Source organism: Mya arenaria, chromosome 8 (assembly GCF_026914265.1).
Source record: "Mya arenaria isolate MELC-2E11 chromosome 8, ASM2691426v1".
Taxonomy (NCBI): Eukaryota; Metazoa; Mollusca; class Bivalvia; order Myida; family Myidae; genus Mya; species Mya arenaria.
The window spans coordinates 42,672,729-42,698,041 of NC_069129.1; the positions used below are offsets into that span (position 1 = coordinate 42,672,729).

At 35.3% G+C, this 25,313-nt stretch overlaps 2 protein-coding genes across 5 annotated transcripts in view; one reads left to right on the top strand and one right to left on the bottom strand.

The window, feature by feature from the left end:
* Positions 1-25,313, bottom strand: part of LOC128242140 (pregnancy zone protein-like) — a 364,302-nt gene that overhangs the window by 248,829 nt on the left and 90,160 nt on the right. The window lies entirely within an intron of this gene.
* On the top strand, positions 10,182-13,113 carry LOC128242141 (FMRFamide receptor-like). The gene has a single exon (XM_052959202.1). The coding sequence runs from the start codon at positions 10,470-10,472 to the stop codon at positions 11,712-11,714; it is 1,245 nt and encodes a 414-aa protein (XP_052815162.1). The 5' UTR covers positions 10,182-10,469; the 3' UTR covers positions 11,715-13,113.

The window sequence follows — 25,313 nt, forward strand, 5'->3', positions numbered from 1 at the left end:
CCTGTGTACCAAAAATTGTTCAAATCTGTCTAGCCTTTCATGAGTTATCGTCCGGAAACCGTTTTTCTATTTTTAGTAACCGTGACCTTGACCTTGGCCCCACCAGCCCCAATATCAAACTTGACCTGTATCTTCTAATGTTACACCTGTGTACCAAAAATTGTTCAAATCTGTAAGCCTTTAATGATTTATCATCCGGAAACCGTTTTTCTATTTTTAGTAACAGTGACCTTGACTTTGGCCCCACCAGCCCCAATATCGAACTTGAGCTGTATCTTCTGATGTTACACCTGTGTACCAAAAATTGTTCAAATCTGTCAGGCCTTTCATGAGTTATCGTCCGGAAACCGTTTTTCTATTTTTAGTAACAGTGACCTTGACCTTGGCCCCACCAGCCCAAATATCGAACTTGACCTATATCTTCTGATGTTACACCTGTGTACCAAACTGTATCTTCTGATGTTACACCTGTGTACCAAAAATTGTTCAAATCTGTCTAGCCTTTCATGAGTTATTGTCCGAAAACTGTTTTTCTATTTTTAGTAACAATGACCTTGACCTTGGCCCCACCAGCCCCAATAACGAACTTGACCTGTATCTTCTGATGTTACACCTGTGTACCAAAAATTGTTCAAATCTGTCTAGCCTTTCATGAGTTATCGTCCGGAAACCGTTTTTCTATTTTTAGTAACAACTAGACAAAGCTGTATAATTTTTGCCTATTTTAACTTATTCAGGGGCCATAATTGGAGACATGATCATGTGATTCCAACCACAATCACAGGGGCAAATGTTCTCACCATGGCTAAAAGTTTGAAAAAGATTCATTCAAAAATGACGAAGGAGTAGGACGAACAAAACTAATTTTACCCAATTTAACTCATTAAGGGGCCACAACTCCACTCAGGATCATGTGACTCCCACCAAATTCATGGAGGCAAAGGTTTACATCATGGCCATTAATATTTGAAAGTTTGAAAAAGATTTGCTCAATAGTTTCAAAGGAGAATCCTGGACAAAGCTAATTTTGCCCAATTTAACTCATTAAGGGGCCACAACTCCACTCAGGATCATGCGACTCTGACCAAATCCACGGAGGCACAGGTTTACATCATGGTCATTAATATTTGAAAGTTTGAAAAAGATTTGTTCAATAACGACAAAGATGAATCCCGGACAAACTACTTTAACACATCAAGGGGAGATAACTCCAGTCAGGGTCATGTGACCTGTACCAAATTCACAGAGGCGAAAGTTTACAACATGGCCATTAATTTCTGAAAGTTTGATAAAGATTTGTTGAATAATAACAAAGATGAATCCCGGACAGGGCTTATTTTGCCTACTTTAACACATCAAGGGGAGATAACTCCAGTCAGGGTCATGTGACCTGTACCAATTTCACAGAGGCGCAAGTTTACATCATGGCCATTAATTTCTGAAAGTTTGAAAAAGATTTGTTGAATAATAACAAAGATGAATCCCGGACAGGGCTTATTTTGCCTACTTTAACACATCAAGGGGAGATAACTCTGGTCAGGGTCATGTGACCCGTACCAATTTCACAGAGGCGCAAGTTTACATCATGGCCATTAATATCTGAAAGTTTGAAAAAGATTTGTTCAATAACGACAAAGATGAATCCCGGACAAAAAAAAACGGACGGACAGACGGACAGACGGACAGACAGACAGACAGACAGACAGACAGACAGACGGACAGACGGACAACCCGATTCCAGTATACCCCCCCAAACTTTGTTTTGGGGGGTATAATAAAAAAGAGCATGAACACATATTCGACGGTGAAACTGTCATCTAAGAAAATTACCAAATAAAATGTCACCCCGCCCCTATTTAAAAAAAAAGTTGAAATTCTAGCAATTCATTTATATTGGTCTTATCAAATACTTTTCAGAATTAAAAATCAGAAATGTGTTCTGTTTCTGTACTTGTTGATATAACTGGAACCCATACATTGCACCCAGCCATTCATTCATACGCGAACTATTTGCAATCTGACTTCTCCTAAAAGTTAGATCTAATGGCGACCTATTCAATTCCGCTTATTGGCTTAACGGACTTCCAATAAAACTAATTTTGACGTGAAACCCCACAGTTAAATTCCGAATTCCTACAATAGCTGGTCCGCTTCGATGACATATATGTCCTGAAACTAGCATTCACAAAATTATTGAATCAACACAACAAAACATATTACAAACATATGAGAACCGCACCTATGTTCTTAATATAGACCTCAAACATGGTTTTCAAGACTTTGAAACGAAGCCTCATTTTTCCTGTTTAATGTCGACAATTATAACCTGATATAGATTGTCCTCCCGAATAAAGCTGTTTTGTCTTGGAATAGGAGTTCATAAGATTAAAATTCCTTGCAAAAAAACTTAAACAAGATGTTGCATATGATCATAATATGTTCTCGATTTCAAATTAGCCTTTCGTTTCAAGTTAAACATTGTTTGTTCGAAAAGTATTTCATTACATTGCACGAAATTCACAAGAAGGCACAGAAACGGTATAAATGATCAAATAAGGTTTCTAATGGAATTACCCATAGAGTGTCGCATGATTCGTTTACATGAACGTGTTGATATAAAGAACTTGTCGGTTTTTTTTCTTTAAAGATTGTCACGGCATTAAGGTGTGGTCCTCGGCTGCGGCTACCGTGGCGTTGCTGCGAAGGTGCCGAAAAAGATTTTAACGTTGGTCTCAGTCTTACACTATTTACATAAGACACGGTGTACGTTAAATCAACAACACTGAGCATATATGAATCATGTCAACTTGCTCTAGCTTCAAAACAAAACTCAGAGACATGTTCTGACAGAAAAAGCGGTGAAGTCTTTACATCCGCTTTGGGTCAGTTGTTGGTTGAAATTGGCTTACATGCACTTTAGGAAATATATGTTGTTTACATTTTTTAAAACCTTTTCCACAAACCAGACATCTCTACACACGATCGGTTTTTTTTTAATTAAAGAGTCCAATCAAATGCATGTTTTTACGTCCACGAATACCAAATCCAATTTGTCATTTTGCTCACATTTAGACGTAATCGGTAGCTCAGTTCAATATTGATGAGCGATGGAATGGACACACACAATAGTATCAATGTCAATGACACGGTTTATACGTCTTTTGATCTTCAGCTCCTTAACTACTTTGAATTGCAAATGCTTTCTTGTAGCAATTCTATACAGCTATTGAAAGGTAGTTTTACGAATCTTCAAAGTAATTTTAATAATGGAATGTATTCCAATATTGCAATTGAGAGGTTTATATGTGAGCGTTTATGAAACTCTAGCCGCGCCCATTGGCTGCTGCATTATTGCTTTACCCTTCGATGGCGCTTATATCGAGACTTGAATTGTGTTTTAATGTCATATTATAAGTTACATGACATAGAAGTCAATGTAATTCCTAGTTGAGTCCAGATAGTAAAAGACTTAATGAAACAGGGTGACAAACAAGGAGGTGACCGGACGCGAAACCTTAACCTTTTGAGAATATATCTCTTGAAATGCAATTTTCTTAAGATGAAATCAATACCGACTACACCATTTTGCAAGTACGACCCTTTTAATGCCGCACATCAGGCAATGGAGCTATTGTTACACCAGCTGAAACGTTTTTGGCTTTGGCGCGGCAGAGGTTGGAACACGCGATTCCGCAACCGAGACAAACGTTCAACTAAAGGTTTTTTGATAGTGCTATTTAGATTTCGAACGTCAATGGTTTAAGTAATTTGTTAACGATCACCCGTCAACAAATACGTTTGTATTGCGATTGGGACGATCATAGTACATCAGTTAGTAAGATTCAATGCGTTGTAAATAACGATATCAATCTTATGCTAGTTCATTTTATTGCAATGGTATCATCTGTAGTCTAGTTCCTTTATCTTTATCAAGATCTTACCAAGCTTTGACGAATATAATTTCATAAATTATAAACGTAACTAAGAATAGGACTTCTTCTTATACCTAATTAAGCATGTTAACAGTTGTTGTCATCTAAGCAATTGGAAAAATGCACACTACCTTTCACATGTAATAACAAATTCATAAATGCACATCAAAGTAAAGATAATGTCTATTGTTACAGTTAAGAAGACACTTTTATGTGTCAATAATCATATTCCTGTATTCGTTCAATAAAGATGCCATTTTTTTATTGACATTGGGGCAATTTATCTTATGAAACAACATCAATAATTTCAAATGAGAATTAAGTGAGTGTTACTATTTGAATTTCATTCTAAATTTCAACATGTTAAGTTAAAATATTTTTTTAGGTTTTCACCTAGAGCTTTTTTCTATAGGCATTATGTTATTTAACAAGGTATATATACATTGCTACATAATTATAGTAAAACTTTGTTTATTACAGCCCTTTAAAATACTATATTAGTAGCGTCATTATGGTGTTATTCAAAAATGTCACCCAAAGCTGTTAAGGTAAGTTATCCATCACTAGGATTACAGCCCTTTAAAATACTATATTAGTAGCGTCATTATGGGGTTACTCAAAAATGTAACCCAAAGCTGTAAAGGTAATTTATCCATCACTAGGATGCTTATAGGTGTCAGTGCATTTTAGATATTAACATCAATAGTCTATGTTTTATTTACTATTGATTAATCATTATATTTTTTTGGAAGGTTTACATTTTGAATACAGTCGAATCCCGTTTGATCGAACTACTTGGAAACGGCAAAAAATATTTTGAGCCTCGGAAAATTCGAGCCGAGCGAGAATGCTAACATTTAGTAAAAAGAGATCGGTCCTTTATACCCATTTCGAGCCAAAGAGGGATTCGAGCCAAGCGCGTTCGAACCAACGGGCTTCGACAGAATAAAAAAGCTCTTGGTGAAAACATATTAAAACTTATCATGTTGTAACTTTATAATGAAACTTTACCAGAAGCATTTTTCTTAAGACTTAAGGTCACTGCCTGCTTAGTTTCCTTCCCTGAAAATCGCAAATCCTGACTGAAGTTGATTCATATTCAGGTCCATATCTTCATTCTAATATGCATAGTCGCTTTCTTTTCTTTTCAAAAAAAGGTGATTCAAAGATTGCTCAATTCCCTTTGTCTGTGTTTAAGGGAAATAGAAATTGGATCTTCGGCAATATATCACTTCTGGATCACCCAATAAAAGAAATATTATTCGTTTGTCTGTTGCTATGAATGTATTATAATACATAACAGGCCCCCAACGGACGTTATATTATGTATAAGATCGAAAGCACTCTTTCTTTGAACGATAAGCAACAGTTCTTTGAAAGATGGTTCTTAAGACAATATTGACTGGTTGGATATCATATAAGCTCACTCGTAATGAAAAACATCGAGTTTTCGCCTTGATGTACGCATATTCAAAACAGTACAAAACCTTACTTAATCGCAGACAGATCCGATTGTTATCCGAAATCACTTTCACGTATTTCAAACCAATAAATACGAAACTTTTTATCATTTGATAGTTTTCTAATGACTGCAATAAATGTGTGTATAAATAGACCATATTGAAAATTGTTTCAAGACGTAATTCCAAGCCAATTATTATGAACACTTTTTTTATATTATGAACCTTGTGAAAATATTTGATTTTTTTTTCAGAATTAATTGACGATACAGAAACAATTTCAATTCAGTAACAATCGATCAATAATATTTCCAGGAGGATTATTCATAAAGTTACTTAGTGAAAATTTTCAATTTTTTAACAATGAGTATTTGAAATACCCATTGGCGACACTGAGACCATTCTAACTCAGTAAACATCGAACGATAATATTTCCCGGGCACGTGTTCAAAAAGCTTAAAATTGCAAAAAAAATCAGTGTTAGTGTTAATTTTAGTGCAACACACAGCCACTTTTCTATTTTCTTTTCTTTTTTTTTTCTTCTTTTTTTTGGGGGGGGGGGTAGTGGTAGCATTTAAAAAAATCGATATTTAGGCCTTATTTTTACTAAAGATTTATTTGTCGCGTAGCGTTTATTTAAAAAAGAAACATTTATAATAGCTAATATGTTTCATCATTAAAGTCAAATAATTACGCATTCAAATCAAATAACAACCTATATAAAATGTGTGCCTTTGAAATTTGTTAAACACGCTGGTTCACATACTGATTAACCTCATCTAATTGCTACTTTGGGCCCTGATTTTGCACTTCTAAGATTTCTTAAGTATACAGACAAGCCGTTCAATGCTGAGGAGAGAATGCAGCCTTTGAACAAGAACTTGTATAACCATAATTACTAATGGTATCAATTAATGGCCTCTTAAAAAACACAGCATCAGTTTTATGGTTTGTTTCCAGTATGTTTCTCAAATATTTGAAAACCTTATCGCATCGGTATATCATATATCTAGGATTTAATGACGTGTATATAGTAAGGTGATAAATGTTATTCCTAATAATATATCGAATTCAGCATTAAACCTAAGAACCTTTTAAAGTTGGTACTGTAAGGATTCTTAAATGACATTCTTATTCAAATTCAATACATACACATATATAACAAACATCAATTTTGAGTGATAAACTTTTAACTACTAACTTAATAATTCATTTATGGAAAATTTAAATTACTGATAACAAGATAGTAACCGTGTATTAAATAGCAGAAAGCGCAAAAATATTAAATGATTGGTGAATGCTAAAAGATTTACTGTGGTCTACTAAAGTCTCATAAGATAGCAATACTGCGTTATAATTTTCATGGTCATTTCTTTCAAATTAAACTCGGTATCCGTGATACAAACCATTGTTTTAGACATTTATTCATCCTTTTTGGAATATTAAACAGTATCATTAATTGTGGTAAATCTTTTTTGGGAGTAAGCGTGTATCTTTATGAAATGGGTAATACCATCTAACATACTAAACTTATTTGCAAAGTGAATGCTTGAACAATTTGAAATGATTTCGTTACATGCAGCACTTGAATAAGATATTTTAAAATCAAAATGTATTCGCTTTTTTAATTTGTAATACAATCTGTATAAAGGTATGATCCCGTAATGGAAATGATAAACATGGGAGCAGAAATGGGCTTATCAGTACTGCGTATAAATCTGTATAATGAAACTTTAACTCAAGCATTCTTTTATTAACGATAAATGAATTGCCTCAAAGCTGCACTCTCACAGATTTACCGTTTTGACAACTTTTTTTTTATTTTTTGGTCTTGGAATTAGCCAATTTCAATGTTAATATCTGCAAACCAGTGATATGAGACAGCTGACAAAAGATCAGATCGCAGATTTTCATATTTCCGTTCGAAAATTAATGTTTTATGGCTAAATGCGTTACTAACAGTTTAAGAAAAATGCATAAACATCAAATTTTGAACTTCAATATGAAAAACAGCGATCTGATTTTTTGTCAGCAGTCGTAAATCACAGCTTTCTATGCATTTTTGCATAAATTTCTCGTTCCAAGAAAAACAATATAAAAAGTTGTCAAAACGTTCAATCTGTTGGAGTGCAGCTATAAAAGGTCATTGCCTGCGAAGCTTCTTCCCTGAAAATTGCAAACCCTTCTTGTAGTCGTCTCATATTCAGGTTTATATCTTCTCTCTAGTATGAATAGTCGCTTTCCTTTCCTTTCAGAAAAAAATGAAATTCAAAGATTTTCCAATCCCTTTCGTCTGTCTTAAAGGGAAATAGAAATTGGATCTACAGCAATATATCACTCCCGGGTCACTCAGCTATTCGTGTGACCACGTTGTTATTCATTTAAAAAAGAAACATTTATAAAGGCTAATACATTTTATTTGTACCTAAATCATGTCGTTGTTTTTTATGTTGTTTTTCATAATCATCAAAGTCAACTAAGTTAAACATGATAATGCATTACTACTAAATATTATATTTGAATCAACATATATAGTGCGCCTTCTAACTTTGCTCAACGCGTTGGTTCACATGCTATTTAGCCTACTTGATTTGATTTGATTTGATTATGCACTTCTAAGATTTCTTAAAAATACAGACAGCCCGTTTAATGCAGAAGCGAGAATGCAGCCTTTGAACAAGAACTTGTATAACCATAATTATTACTGGTATCAATTAATGGCCTCTTAAAAATACACAGCATCAGTTTTATAGTTTGATTTTGCACTTCTAAGATTTCTTAAGTATACAGACAAGCCGTTCAATGCTGAGGAGAGAATGCAGCCTTTGAACAAGAACTTGTATAACCATAATTACTAATGGTATCAATTAATGGCCTCTTAAAAATACACAGCATCAGTTTTATAGTTTGTTTCCAGTATGTTTCTCAAATATCTGAAAACCTTATCGCATCGGTAATGTATATCATGTATTTTGTGTCTTTGATGAAATGACTTATATATAGTAAGGTGATCCATGCAACCCTTGAATGTGTTTAATATTTTCTAATTCTATTTTTATTGTACTCGTTATTTCAGTTTGTTATTCAATCTGTACTTTGTTGTTTTTTTCATCCGCCCATTATACATGTTAAGGAAACTTTTTCTGGCAAGCCAAAAATCTTAATTTTATTGCAAAGTGTTGTTTTTAGATAAATCTGATACCCAATTGCTCGTGAAAAGTCACTGACAACGTCATGCACCAAATGTATTTGAAGGAACGTCAAATTGTTGGGATTTTCAAATTTTGTATTCATATTTTTGTTGATGTACATTTCTCTGACTCTGCTCTTCTTAACCATTCTATTTCTAATTCAATATCATTATCCATCAATATATCACCACGAAATGGCACTCGATGCACATGTGTCATCATATCAAGGATGGGAATGATAAAAAATTCAAGGCCCGGTAAAATATCGGAAACGCAGGTCCGTACGTTACGCACGAAATAGTGACCTACTCGAGTAGTCGATATTTGCGGAGTCTGATTTCATGCAGCAATAACCGAATGAAAAAAAAATCTGTAAAATATGGACGAGCATCCATCGAAAGAGAACTACGCATAAAATATATTTCCATTATTATAACTCTTGTATTAAAAACAATACTTATTAAATCTCTAAAGAGATGCGTTTTAGAAAAAAAACAAACACAATTTTAAATACGTACTTGGTTTTTTTTACGTTGATCTTACGCTGACACAAACAATTATCCAATATGTATTTCATGCAGATTTATGATGTATATAAAATAAACTAAAAATCGTCACACCATCTCAGCATTTGCCCTTGAACATAATGGCAAAGGCAAAAAAAGTAAAAAAAAAAAATGTTCGAAAAGGGAATCTTTTTTAATTTGAGCAAAACGAACATCACAAGACCTTTCATATCTCGAGAACACAATATAACGTATTCGAAACAGTATTAAGTTTGGATGTGTAATTATTTCCATGCAAAACATAAAATTGCATCTTAGCTACTCCCAAGGGCAACGATATATCCAGTCTTCAGACAACCTCATAAAACGGATGGAAAGGAAAAAATTGGATTCAATGTGTCATACAAGCGTAATTCAAGGGAGGGATAATTGATTTCTTAAAACCATTTTTCTTTGCAGTCGCACTTTTGTGCTGGTATTGATAATTCAGTGTTTTATTTACATAAGTTCTTATAGTAGTTTTTAGGCCACTGGTCAGGATCAGCAGCGTTTTCCACAGCTTTAGATATGCTTAATATGTGCGCTTTTAGATGATATATAATGTAGAAATATCTAATACTTTTTCCTTTTATAGCTATTTTTACTCTTGTTGATCTCATATACACTTGTTAACGGTCGGTTAAAAAGCTCATCTGAGCTTATGTTGCATATGTTTGTGTCTTGCCGACTTGAAATAAAACTTATTGTATTGTATTGTATTGTAAGTCAAAACAATTTACCATTTGTAAAATTAAACAAATTAAAAGTTCTCGATTATTATTGTAATAAGTAAATAGCAACACTGCCATGATGAGGAGGTGTTAATGACTTGTGATTACCCAAAGGAGGTATATGAAATATTCTTCTGTTGTAATTTAATTTGTCCATGATAAAAATACATTTGGGAACTGTTTGTAATTTATGACAGTTTCAATATCACCTACTAATTTAATAAACTTTTCTAATTTTCTTTACATATGTAATTATGTTTCAGGGTATAAAAGAACAATTCCCTTGGAACCTGGAGTATTGGCTTCAAGACGTCAGCAGGAGTTGAAGTCAGTAGCGAACAGCTATTAGGAGAGCGCATCGAGAGAGCGCATTGTCCAATGGCATACAATATCGTGTATAACACTAGGCAGTATAAAACGTCAAGCACATATGAATAATGTTAGACGTTGAGCTGTGCTGGTCAGTGCTGTATGATTTACGAGAAAGACCATTAACCAGATTTGCATTTGGTCATTAAATTGGGGTAATTCATGGATGCATTTTGTGTGAACAAGTGGTATTAACTTGAATCATTTTTTGGATGTTTTAGAAAACGAAAAAAAAATAACAATGGCGAGCGCGGAACAAATAGACGATTTTCAGGACATATTTTTGGAAAATATTTCTATTCTGAAGAATTTTTCATACGATGTAAGTTTAAGTGACAGCGGTGATTTGGAAATTAATAGAAATTGTTCGGAGGAATTTCTTCTATACGCAAGGGCGATGGAAACAAGTAACCATTCTTCGCTAACTTTTGAAGAGAAGCAAAACCTTGAACAGGTTAAACATGCACTCTACTTTGTTGTCATTCCTGCCGTCTGCGTTTTCGGATTCTTTGGAAACATTTTAAATATTGTTGTATTTTCAAAGAAGAAAATGTGCAAAACCCTGGATGAAATCGAGTACTGCACAACGATATTTTTAATAGCGCTCGCTATTTCGGACATGATGTTCTGTTTCAGTACATTTCCACACGTATTTGAAACAAGAACGGACGGAATATACGGAAAAAAAGATTTCTTGCTATTCTACAAACTGTACGCGGCCTTCGCCATAAATACCTTCATCATGTCCAGTACATTGTTGACGGTAATCACGGCAATAATGCGGTATACGGCAATTTGTCACCCTTTTCATTCGAGACAATTTATCTCATTCAAGAAAACAATCGCGGCCATCGTTCTGGTATTTACGTTCAGCGCAGCTTTCAATGCTCCTCAATTGTGGCGGCACGCTATTGAGGACGTAAAATGCCAGGGTCCGGAGCAATTTGTGAGGCTTGAAAATGGGAAGCCCTTTCGAGATGAGAAGTTTGTGTACATTCAACGTCTTCTTTTGGCGATTGTTGGCAACTTTATACCACTGATATTGCTGTTGTACTGTAACATACGTCTTGTGAAAGCCCTACATGAAAGCCAACAGCTACGCCTGCTACACAGCAGAGATAACTCCGGGTGTTTGTCGGCACACAGACGGATAAACATAACACTCATAACGATTATCATATTGTTCTTTGTGCTCGTTGCCCCCTCTGAGATATCAAAGTTTATCTCCTACATCTCTCACTCGCACTCCGGCAAAGGAAGCTATACATATTACCTTGTGTCAATGATAACGAATACCCTTCAGTGTATAAACTTCTCCGTCAACTTTGTTCTATATTATGTGATCATCGCGCCCTTCAGAAGGACGATTCATGAGTTCGTGTGTGTTCTGATGTCGCGAAAGGGGACTCGAGAATCGACAAACAGTCAACAAAAACAAACATGTATTGTGCTTACTCTAAAGGAACAGAGACGGAACCTTATATAAGTAAGATACAAGGTATTCGACCCAAATAAAGCGCACATTTATGCTTGGTGGTACTATCTTATTTCCAATTCGTTTCATTTGTTTATCATAGGAAATAGAACACTTAACAAATGATTTAGCCAAATTTTTACACGTCAGCTCTTTGATCTAGTATACAGAAAATATAGAAATTTTACTTCATTTTGACTTCATATATAGAATAGAAGTAATAACTTCAAATCTGAAATCTGAATCTATCTATCTGAAATAAGTTATGGGGCATTTATTTTGAATAACTTGAATCATCAAAGAAATACATTTTAGAAGAGAGCAGTAATACATTGGGTCAACACCTATCAACATCTAACATCATGGTTATTGTAATCATCAGCTATTCAGCCTAGTTATTGGTTGAATACCTTAAAGATAATTCAATTGGCAAAGATAGTGTCAATCGAATAATTTTACGATACATTATGTTTAAGATGCAAATGTATTACAGTTTGATGATCAAACAGAAGAATAATTGCATAGAACAATGATGGATATGGAGATTATTGTGTTGAAATGACTTGCTTTTAAAAAGCAAATAGTCATAACCCGCATTCTAAATTGAACGCTTTATGTAAATAATCATACAGTAAAACACCGTTGGCTCGAACTCACAGGGACCGTCGAAAATACCTCGAGTCTCGGAAAATTCGAGCCAAGCAGGAATGCGTACCTTCAGAATATAGAAATCGGTCCTTTACATCCAGTTCAAACCAACAAGAAGTTCGAACCAAGCGAGTTCGAGCCAACGGGTTTTGACTGTAATTTCATTTAATGCTGAATGAATCATGAAAAATTATACTTCATGTCTTCACATTTCGGTTTGAATGTCTGACCCAAGATTTACATGTGAACCCAGTAACTATTAATATGTAAGTTGTTTGTTGATCAATTGGTATTTTAAAATGTTTTATTGTTGTTTGGTTAATGTTTGTTTCTTGAAATCATGTGCATTAAAAAAAAAAAACAGACAATGTCAATTACATGTATTATTGTAAGTAAGGAGTAAAAAATATCCGCATTCCCGACCTACCCTATTTTGTTTGCTCCGACCCTAAATCTTTTTATTGCCTTGTGAAATATTTTTTATCATTTTTTTTCCTATGAAAGTTAATCATTGAGTGTTTTGGCCTTAACAATACCAGTGATGCGGATACTGTTTGTTTACAAAATGTTCTTAAGCATATAAAACATTGTTTTTCGTAACCGAATGATCTCAAAAACAATTTGCCTAACGAAAAAATAAAATATTTTCCAACCTACTACTAAATTGTTTAGGGGCATGAAGCCATAAACACTTTTTCACATTAATATACTTAGGATAAACATTATGTCGTGTTCAGAGGAATGAAGGGCATACTATATGTATTTGCGCTCGCTTTGTTAATAATTTTCTTGGCTTTCGTTTTGTGAATAGTTTTCTTGGCGTTCGTTTTGTGAATAATTTTCTAGGCGTTCGTTTTGTGAATAATTTTCTTGGCGTTCGTTTCGTGAATAATTTTCTTGGCGCTTGTTTTGTTAAAATTCATCTTGGCGCTCGTTTTGTTAAAAATTGTCTTAGCACTTGTTTTGTTAATAATTATCTTGGCGCTCGTTTTCTTAATAATTGTCTTGGCGCTCGTTTTGTGGATAATAGTCTTGCCGCTCGTTTTGTTAATTATTTTCTTGATGCTCGTTTTGTTAACATTTGCCTTAAAGCAATTCCTTACTGAAGTGGGTTTCTTAAAAAATGTCGTCAAATCAAAAGAAACGTATGCGTGTTTTGGACAAAAAAGTATGGGTTTTTCAATAAGGCAAGTTTCCATTTTATATGATTAATGAGATTCTAAAATTAGGAAAGCGACTTAGTAACAAAATGACTTAAGAAATTTTATGAATACCGACCCAGATTATTTGTAGCAGGAACAACAAAGTGCCACTCGTACTCCCAAACAAGATTTACCAAAGTTAAAACAATTGTTTGAATATACCAAAATGGATGAATAAATGTCAAAATCAATGTTTTTATGAAAGATACCGAGTTTAAATTAAAGTAAGTGTGCAATATACACGGTATTTCTTTCTTAAGAGACAATAGTGAATCACAGTAAATAGTTTAGCTCTCACCAATCATTTAATATTTTTGCGTTTTCAGCTTTTAAATACACAGCTACAATTTTGCTATCAGTAATTAATATATCCCATCAATGCATTATTTAGTAAGTAATTCAAAGTTTATCACTAACAAATTATGTTTGTTAAAGATGTTTATGTATTTATTTTGAATAAGAGTGTCACTTTAAGCACCTTTGTTTCTATAATAGCTGTTCAACAAAATTAAAGTTTTGCTTACTCAGTCTGACTTTTTCAAGACGGTATTGAATACGGGATCAGACGTTATGATATTTGTTGAAAATGAAGTAGCCACTGAATATTGCAAGCAATACAATATGTCCCTACCAGTTGCCATGGTAGCAGGTTTTGTTAAAACATGTGCACAATTTACTTATTGCTCCCTAACCACTACAAAAACTGGCATGCTCCTTTGCTTGCAAACGTCTTCAGTCAAAATACTAACATTCATAACTGAAGCTCTGATATCGATTGAGAAATCCCAAGATGAAATAAAAAAGAACGTATTTTCACAATTTTCATTACCATAGTAACCACAATGTTTATGCGACAAAATAAATCAAATGCTAAGCGAAATCCCCAAACGGCTCTTTATCAACACACCAAGTTTCATTTAAATAACCTGCATTATTTTTGAGCTGTTGCATTATCCAGCCAAAAAGTGGTATTTCCGACAGACAGACAGACAGACAGACAGACTTAAACATGTTATTTCATCCATTTCCATTGCCATAACAGCCCCAATTTCTGTCCGACAACATGACAAAATGACAAGCAGAGAAAAATGTAAACATATGGTATGTTTCCATATTCGTTCATAAATGCAATTTTAATGGACGGTGCGGATTTGCCAGTTTCTCAGATGCGGTTACGCACGAAAGATGGCCATAATGTACGTGAATTTTGATCAATCGTACGTGATGATGTAAACTGAGCACGAACGCAAAGAAACTATAAATCAATCTTTAAAATAAGCGTATTACCTTTCGAAACATTTACTCTTCCACTATCAACCACGTGTTGTTTGCACATTTCGCACACCGCCGCGGTAATCTTATTTTCACTAAACGCCGCGATTTAAGCATAATGCCCACCGCGTTCGGTCCTATGATTTCCCCCGCGTTCCACCGCGTCGAGTCACCGAGATACGCGGCGTTACGAAGTGTTAATTAACGGTAATTCAGGTAGCTGTCAATTCTCTGAAGTTGTTTTCTTTGTTCTCGTCCTAAACATATAATTCTAGTCAGTTTGCTTAAACTCACACCAACGCGACCCGTAATCTACAAATCTTGGTTCGTACTCAAAGCACACTTTTATCCCTGAAAATTATGCTTAGCATCTCTGAAACAGTGTGTATATACCACGTGATAAATTACAGCAAATATGCTACTTTGGAAGGCAGCATTTGGCTTTAAATGAACACTTAATTTTTTTTCTTCTAAGGGCAGTCTTTGTCGCTTAAGGAGCCCCGCCTTCGTTTTATTACCGGAGTTTGGTTAAGTTTAATCAAACACTTCGACAAACCTGATTCCAAAACAATGTTTTGACAGCGCTCCCTCAGACGGCCGTATTGAGAAAAGGTTTGTCGAAGTGTTTTAAGAAACTAAACTCTCAATAAAACTTTGGTAAAATACCGCAGGCGAGGCTCCGTAAGCGGCGTAGACCGCGCTATGTTTCATTTAAATGGTGAAGAAATAGTGATGTTATCTTTGTTTAAAGTCAACACTCGAAGCAAGATATTACCTTCCCATGTAGCATTTATGATGCAACTTATCACGTGGTATACACACACTATGAAAGTATGAAGACGCAAAATTGATTCCATGTTCGAAAAAAAATTGCAAATGCCCTCGTTGAAGTTGTGGGATTGTAGATAAATACCATATTGAGTCATTAAACTTATTAAAAAAGCTGTGTGAAGTTAGCTAAACATACGACATTGGACATTGGTCATTCAAAATCGAATGTTGTGCTGGCACGACATTGGATATTGAACATTCAAAATCGAATGTTGTGCTGGCACGACATTGGACATTGGACATTCAAAAGTGAAAGTCGTGCTAGCACGACATTGGACATTGGACATTCAAAATCGAATGTTGTGCTGGCACGACATTGGACATTGGACATTCAAAAGTGAAAGTCGTGCTAGCACGACATTGGACATTGGACTCGTATGTTTAGCTAACTTCACACAGCTTATTAAAAATACTTTAACAAACACTCAATATTCCAGCGACACAATTATCAAGTTGGGGGATGAGATTGTTTACCCTCGCAATCGAGTGAAATTACTTCTGCGAGCACCGTATAATGTACATGTACATATACAATCATCTATTTGTAGCACCTTTACCTGTTAAAATACCTGCATATCGCGGTAAGCCGCCTTGTGGTGAAACGCCGCGTGCATGTTTCGGAAGACGTACGCCATAGCAGCAGATAAACACGGCGATGACGCGCACCACCGCGTTGGCTACCGAGGAATATATCGCCGCGATTTTCCGCGATTACGCAAACTCTCCCGCGGTAGCAACGCGTCTTTTGAAGAAAAAAACGCGTGGCAGGTAGTGTTAAGGACTCCTTCTTGACATTTTGTTTTCCATTGCGCATGTAGCGAAGTCCTCCAAAGACATAAGAAAATAAGAAGAAATCGTTCTATGCCGGAAATATATTTAAAAAAAAATGTCTTTGTCCGAAACACTCACGTTCCAACCGCAGACAAATTGCAGATGTGACATATCAGGAAAAGAAATTGAAGTGTCTCTTACATAACATACAATTCATATTGCATTTCTGAAATAAAATATTTTTTATGGAATGAATCGATTGACTATAAATACTAAATACAGAAAAATGGCCAGCTGCCATAATAAGACATCTCGATTGTGTTTTTTTTAAAATTAATTGAATCGAAAAATAATCTTAAAAAATGACGATTTTAAGAGTTCCTTACAAATTGATTTGTATTCAGATTCACGTACAGTCGAAACTCGTTATACGAACTCTGTTATTTCGATGTTCTGATTATGCTGTTCTTTTTTTCCGAGTATAATCGATTTTGTATTTCGGTTATATCGAATGTTCGCTATCTCGAAGTTTTTCCCGAGGTCTCAGTGACTTCGACATAACGAGTTTTGAATGTTCTTGATATTGACATTACAGATCTTTTTTGAAGTTATCTTCAAGATTAAGTTTCTAATTTTTTAGGAAAGCAGGGTCTGTTTCAGATATTGTTTTGTATTATTTGAGGCGGTATTTCTAATTTGACTGGCTGACGTCTTTGGAAAATTGCATCGGCGTGGTGAAGAACGACGCCTGATAACTTTAGATGTAGCAAAATGTATCCTTAATACAGTTGAATCTCGATATGTCGAACTCTGTTATCTCGGTTTTCCGAGTTTAAAAAAATATATCGAATGTTCGTTATCTCGAATATGTCTCGAGGTCCCAACGAATTCGACATAGCGAGTTTCGACTGTAATATATTAAGAATATTGGCCTTGAATTTGAATCTTTGAAGCAAACTTCGAACTTCAAATGAACGATTTAAGTTAGAAAAGGATCACAAGTTATTGAGAAATGCTTCCTTATAATAATAACTCCATGAAAAAAATGCTTTGAAGTAAAATGCCAAGATGTTCCGGCTGTCATAAATATCAATATACGCAGCTCTTTATATCAATATGCATGACAATAAATGACCAAGTATTAAAATTTATTTCTCGAAAAAGGTATCCAAAAAGATAAACGCGTTGTTTACCGGAATGATTAAAAACATCAATTCAAATCAGGTGCGGAGAAATGCTTGCTCATTTTTACAATTACCTTAGACGTTGCTATTTCTTTAAGTGTCTGAGGCAACGGAATCTTTGTAATCTAAGATTGTTATTACGAATGCATTTTACGATTTCTGTCATCGGCAGTTTTGATGAAACTTTGGTCAACTAATAGCTTTATTATAATACATTATGAGAAATACAGTCCAAATTCGCTATGACGAACTCTGTTATTTCGATGTTCTGATTATGTCGGACCTTTTTCAAGCCTTTTCGGTTAAGTTCTACATTTTTTTTGTATTTCGGTTATATCGAATGTTCGTTATCTCGAAGTATTTCCCGAGGTCAAAACGACTTCGACATAGCGAGTTTTGAATTAATAATGAACCTGATCGTTGTAAGTGTTACATTTTCAACGATTAAGGTATTAGGACCCTGACTGGTATCATTTCAAACCAAAATAATAATTTCTGAATGTGTATCATTCCCTTGACTCTAAAAAACACAATTTAAAAGACATTTACCGTCAAGTAACATTTTAACTTCAACTTGAATTACCCTTCCCCCATTTCAGAATTTTTTATTGAAACGACATCACCCCATTGACACGAAACATCAGTTTGGTAATGATTTGTATCAGAGTAACGAAGAAATATATTTGCATTCAGAAATAACGTATAATTGATCACATTATCAACAAATATGATAATCGAACTGTACTAAAGTACATTATGGTATCACGGTTTTAAAGCTGCACTCTCACAGATTGAACGTTTTGACAACTTTTTTTTATTTTTTGTCTTGGAACGAACCAATTTTTGCGAAAATGCATGTAAACGAGTTATATAAGACTGCTGACAAAAATTATATCGCAGATTTTTATGTTTAAGTTCAAAAATTGATGTATTATACATTTTTCTTAAACCGTTAGGCATAAAACAATCATTTTCGTAGAGAAATAGGAACGTCTGCGCTCTAATCTTTTGTCAACAGTCTTATATCATTGGTTTGCAGATATTTACGCAAAAATTTGCTCATTCCAAGACAAAAAAATAAAAAAGTTGTCAAAACGGTAAATCAGTAAGAGTGCAGCTTTAACGTTTTCTTTGACCTTGTAAAAATTAGAAAATCGACGTTTTAAATCAAAATCAACACGTTATGGAAATACTCATGACCTGTTCTTTATTTTGAAACATTTGGGAACATTATACTTAAAAAAATCAAAAGGTTGTACCGTATTGCTTTTAAAAAAAACGAGTTTGAAATTCCAAACCACCTATATCAGTGTGTGTATACCACGTGATAAATTGCGTCATAAGTGCTACGTCGGAAGGCAATATTTTGATTTGAAAAACAAACTTTAAACAAAGATAACTTCACTATGTCTTCACCATTTTAAATGAAACAAAGCGCAGTCTACGCCACTTACGAAGCCCCACCTTCGGTCTTTGACCAGAATTGGATGGCAAGTTTAGTTTCTTAAAACACTTCGACAAACTTTTTCACAATACGGCCGTCTGACGGAGCACTGTCAAAACATTATTTTGGAATCAGGTTTGTCGAAGTGTTTGATGACACTAATCACCTCATCAAATTTCGGAAATAAAACAACTGCGGAGCTCTTTAAGCGGCATAGACTGCCCGTTGATTCATTTAAAATGGTGTTATAAATGAAGAGTTATCTTAGATTTAAGTCTTCATTTAAAGCAAATTTTTGCCTTCCGACGTAGCATATATGACGTAATTTATCAGGTGGTATACACACTGTATATCAGTTGTGCTTGCAAGTAAAACACTCTTCAGAGAAGCTTATACTTATTTATATTATAACTCACATAAATGTGTCCCTTCTTTGTATATATAAACTCGATCGGTTTGTATATCACTGTATTTTGATGAAAATCCAGTTTAATGACGTCAGTGGTCCATATTATATTTTTGGCGAGGTCTGGACCGGCCAAAAATATGATATGGACTGCTGACGTCATTCATTTGGTAAGTGCGGTTTGCTGTTTTAACAACGTCGAAAACAGTAAACATTATTAGCTTTGTTCAATAAAACACATTTAAATCGCTTTAAAATTTTTGAATGGTAATGAAAAATGTTCGGTATAATATAAGAAATATAACACACCACTTCGGGCCACATGGCATTATAAGGACCGGTCAGTCAGCCCCCGAAGGTGAATGGACCTCGGCTTAGTATAACTCCTCGGTCCATATACACTTGAATTTAATTAAAATGTATTTTTGTCGCTGTAACTCTTTTGTGAAGAATGTTTTTCATAAGTTTAGTGTTAAGTTTCTTAAAACACTTAATCCAACATGTTTTTTCATTACAAAATTAACTGTATTTTGTTTAACTGAGTTGGGAGAAAGAACATCTACCATGGCCTATCGTGTAAAATATGTCCCTCCAAATTTTCTGCGGAAAGTCGGAAAACCTCGTTTCCGCAAAAAAACCTACGCCCGGGTTTGGATGAACCTTTTTTTACACCCTCGGCCATATCGCGAAATATTAAACATCGCAATGGATTCGAACATTTCACAATATCCTATTGGTTTTAAATTTAGGACAAAAACAGAAAGTAGAGATAATTTTCCCCAGAAACCCTTCATTTCCAGTTTAAGCAAATCTTAAGACCCTTTTACCTCTGGCATCGACAGTACTAGCTTGAAACGAAAATTTCAAGGCTGAAGAACAGGCTTAAATGAGAACCAGACTTTTAGAGGCAAAATTTTCCTTTTTGCACAATTAAATAAATAAAGGTTAACTTGCCAGACATTATAAAAGCATGCCAACAGTATACGCCAACAATACTGAATATCTTGGTGTTACTTTGTTAATGAAGACCCAAACACACATAGTCGAAATGAAAGCGCTGAAAAGGGATGTAGGCGCTACACGACTGATTTTACATTTTTGACAATTATGTTCACAGGCAATAAGAATAGAACCCGAAAGTTTTTTTATAGACCAAAATTGTTTGTTACCGATATATGCCTTTTATTATCGAAAAACATAAATGGCGAATCCAGGAACTGACGTTGGAGGGCATATCATTTTGACATTCGCCACTCCCTACATCCTTTTTTGCTAGGATATATTTACAGGTCTTTCATCTCGCAAGCTAATTGCTAGTGTAACGTTAAATAAAATAAATCCGCTATTTGCAGACGACGGTTTTATACTTTTCGCTGTAGGCAGAGTCTTTTAGTCATCCTATTTCCATTTTCTGGGTAATTATCTATAATTATCTATATCCCTCGGATCCAGGCCAAGATTAATTTAAGGTTATTCGGATTGTTTTTAAATTCACATAAACGTTGCAATCTAATGAACGTAGTTAAATAAAGTGGGGGTTTTAATTCGCAGTAGTTTAATCCGCATAAAACCATACGTCCCATTTCGTGACCCCGTCGCATCAATTCTTTTAACAGGTCATCTCAAAAAGTAGATCGGACAACTAGAGATTGCTTTTTTGAAAAAGCGCATGTCTCCCCCATTGTGTGGTCGTAGGTGAGAAATAATCAATGATGGACATGAAGATCCCAAAATCAATAGGGGCCATCAACTAGTCATGACTGACTGGCATACCAAGTATGAAGTTCCTGGGTGTAAACGTTCTTGAGTTATTGAGCAGAAACCGGTTCTTCACCTCAAGGTCAGTGACCTTGACCTTTGACCAACTGATCGCAAAATCAACTAGACATCATGACCAACCTCACTTCAAAGTTTGGTGAACCTAGATCAAAGCATTCTCCTGATATTGCACGGAAATATTTTTTTACATTAGAGGTCACAGCGACGTTGACCTTTGACCTTGTGACCCCCCAAAATATAGGAGTTTTCTAAACCTCATGATCAACCTCCCTACCAAGTTTGGTGAACCTAGGTCAAACCATTCTCAAGATATTGAGCGGAAATGTTTTTTACATTGGGGGTCGCCGCGACCTTGACCTTTGACCTAGTGACCCCAAAAACAATAGGGATCTTCTACACCTCATGACCAACCTCCCTACCAAGTTTGGTGAACCTAGGTCAAACCGTTCTCAAGATTTTGAGCAGAAATGTTTTTTATATTGGGGGTCGCCGCGACCTTGACCTTTGACCTAGTGACCCCAAAAACAATAGGGATCCTCTACACCTCACGACCAACCTCCCTACCAAGTTTGGTGAACCTAGGTCAAACCATTCTCAAGATATTGAGCGGAAATGTTTTTTACGTTGGGGGTCGCCGCGACCTTGACCTTTGACCTAGTGACCCCAAAAACAATAGGGATCCTCTACACCTCACGACCAACCTCCCTACCAAGTTTGGTGAACCTAGGTCAAACCATTCTCAAGATATTGAGCGGAAATGTTTTTTACATTGGGGGTCGCCGCGACCTTGACCTTTGACCTAGTGACCCCAAAAACAATAGGGATCCTCTACACCTCACGACCAACCTCCCTACCAAGTTTGGTGAACCTAGGTCAAACCATTCTCAAGATATTGAGCGGAAATGTTTTTTACATTGGGGGGTCGCCGCGACCTTGACCTTTGACCTAGTGACCCCAAAAACAATAGGGATCCTCTACACCTCACGACCAACCTCCCTACCAAGTTTGGTGAACCTAGGTCAAACCATTCTCAAGATATTGAGCGGAAATGTTTTTTACATTGGGGGTCGCCGCGACCTTGACCTTTGACCTAGTGACCCCAAAAACAATAGGGATCCTCTACACCTCATGACCAACCTCCCTACCAAGTTTGGTGAACCTAGGTCAAACCATTGTCCAGATATTGAGCGGAAATGTTTTTTACATTGGGGGTCGCCGCGACCTTGACCTTTGACCTAGTGACCCCAAAAACAATAGGGATCTTCTACACCTCATGACCAACCTCCCTACCAAGTTTGGTGATCCTAGGTCATGCGGCTTTCCAGTTATCGATCGGAAACGAAGTGTGACGTACGGACGGACTGACGGACTACCGGACTACCGGACTACCGGACTACCGGACTGACGGACAGGGCAAAAACAATATGTCTCCCCCAGAGAGGGGGAGACATAATAACTGATTTGGAATTGCGGTACTTAGGTCTTAAGGACGGCGTTACAATGTGTGCACACCACGTGATAAATTACGTCATAAAGGGTACGTCGGAAGGCAACGTTTTGCTTCGCATAAAGACTTAAAACAAAAACAACTTTTCATTTTCTTCACCATTTTAAATAAAACAAAAGGCACTCTTCCGCTTAAAGAGCTCCGCCTTCGTTTTATTACCGGAAATTGATTAGGTGATTAGTTCCCCCAGCACCTCGACAGACCTGTTTCTAAAATAATGTGTTGAAAGTGCTCCGTCAGGTGGCGTTTTTGTGAAAATGTTTAAGTGTTTAAAGAAAATTAATTCTAAATCAAAATCGATGAGCCAATCAGACGGTGTTAAAGTTTCAAAGTGTATTCATACACTCAATGCAAACAGAGTTTACAAACCTGAGGATATTATAAGTGCTAATCATAACGAGGCTTTCTGCAGGCACAAAGTGAATAAATATATGAAAACAAAGAATACAATGAGTTTAAAGTTGTCTGAAAGGAATGATACACTGAGTTTCTAATTACAAATAGAATTACAATTTTTAATAATCAGAATCAAAATTATGTCAAGTTTAATCATTTTAAAACAGAAAAATCAACATTATGCCAATTATCAAAATTCTCCGGAAGAGGATGTACATTTAAGGTATGTAGCATGGGAGAATTCCCCCAATTTAATACGCCAAATAAACGAGTGATATACGTTACATAATGAAGAGTTTTTAACACTTAGTGGTAAACGATTTTAAAATGTGTTTAACAAATATTGATAGTTTCCTAAAATCATTTTCATTCGTTCTTGTTAAGAGGTTCATGAATTTAACATAACTTGGTGTGACATAAAATTTAGGTTTTATTAACGTTTTTCTCAGATTTAAAAAATCAGAAAATTATATTATATAGTGGTATTTGTCGACTGTCGTTCTATTGCAACGTAAAAAGACAGCCCTACCATCATACCATGAAGTCGCACTATCTAAAACCCTGACCAATATCCTTAACAAAATGCTGTTTTACATATTATCAAAGTATAACGGATGGTTAGGACGAGAAAAACTCTATTTCTTTTCAGTTCTATATATCTTGTCACAAAAAAAGTAGTTCGCACTCGAATCCTGAGATCGTAATTTCGGAAAATATACACACGATGGAAAACTGGAGTGTGAAGTCCCACTTATTGACGAATCAAGGTTTTCGAACAAACACGATCGAGTGACCTCGACGTATTTTAAAACATTTCGATTTTCGTGAACCTCAAACGTATCTTCACGAAATTTAGCCCCATAATCAAATAAGAAATATCCATTATATATAGAAACAGTACGATGCATATTGATGGATATGTCATAAAGTACGTTTTTGGATAAACAGTCGAACCCAGTTGGCGCCAACTACAATGAACCGGCGAAAATATCTCGATCATCGGGAAGTTCGAGCCAAACGAGAATGCTTATTTACATCCAGTTCGAGACAAACGGGAATGCTTATTTACATCCAGTTCGAGACAAACGGGAATGCTTATTTACATTCAGTTCGAGACCAACGGGAATGCTTATTTACATCCAGTTCGAGACAAACGGGAATGCTTATTTACATCCAGTTCTAGCCAAACGAGAATGCTTTTTTACATCCAGTTCGAGCCAAACGAGAATGCTTATTTACATTCAGTTCGAGCCAACGCGTGTACATTGATTTATATTTTTTTACGATTAAAACGAGACGGTACGCCACTAAAAGCCCTATCATATGATAATGAGCTTTAGATCAATAAAATAAAGCTTATAAGTGCACGTTTACCAGACTGAAGATATCTTTTTCAAATACTTTTTAACAGAGATTTAACATTTAAATGATACGCCTAGAAACTGAAAGCCCTAATACGATGTGACAACCATGTCAAATTATCTCAAAATTCTGCAACGCAATAACATACGAATTCCCACAGTGACTAACTCCATTTAATGATATACCTCGTTTATATGACGAGATTTGCCCTCGGGGGCAATTTTTGCTCCCGTGATGTTGTTTTTCACATACTATTGACGCAAAACCTGTTTTAAAACCGTGGGTATTTCGATGAGTGCAATCATCCTTTTCTGTTTGAGAATTAAACAGTTAAGCAAATATGAATATCTAAAAACGTCTTACAATAACTGAAGGAAGGACACAGTACAACAGAGGGTTTTATCTACATATTCTACTACATTAACTACTAAATATGTATTATTTTGTCTTACAAAGTAACACGAAAACATTCCGTACGGTCGACGCATTTTGTTAGCATGTAAAAAAATGCATTTAATCGAAACATTTATATCGCAAGTCAAGCATAATAATAATGATTTATGTATGCTTTAAACGCAAATTATTCGTATTTTATAAAGAAATATTCATGTTTCCAATTGCCATTTACAGTGCCTGTATACCACGTGATAAAATACGTCATAAATGCTACGTCGGAAGGCACTTTTCTTCGAATAACTTAAAACAAAGATAACTTTTCATTTTCTTTACCATCTTAAATGAAACAAAGGGCAGTCTATGCCGCTTTTAGAGCCCCGCTTTCGTTGAAATACCGGAGTTTAATTAGGTGA

Bases quoted from the DNA above. Each gene is read 5' to 3' on its own strand.
- LOC128242141 (XM_052959202.1), top strand. From the start codon at position 10,470: ATGGCGAGCGCGGAACAAATAGACGATTTTCAGGACATATTTTTGGAA.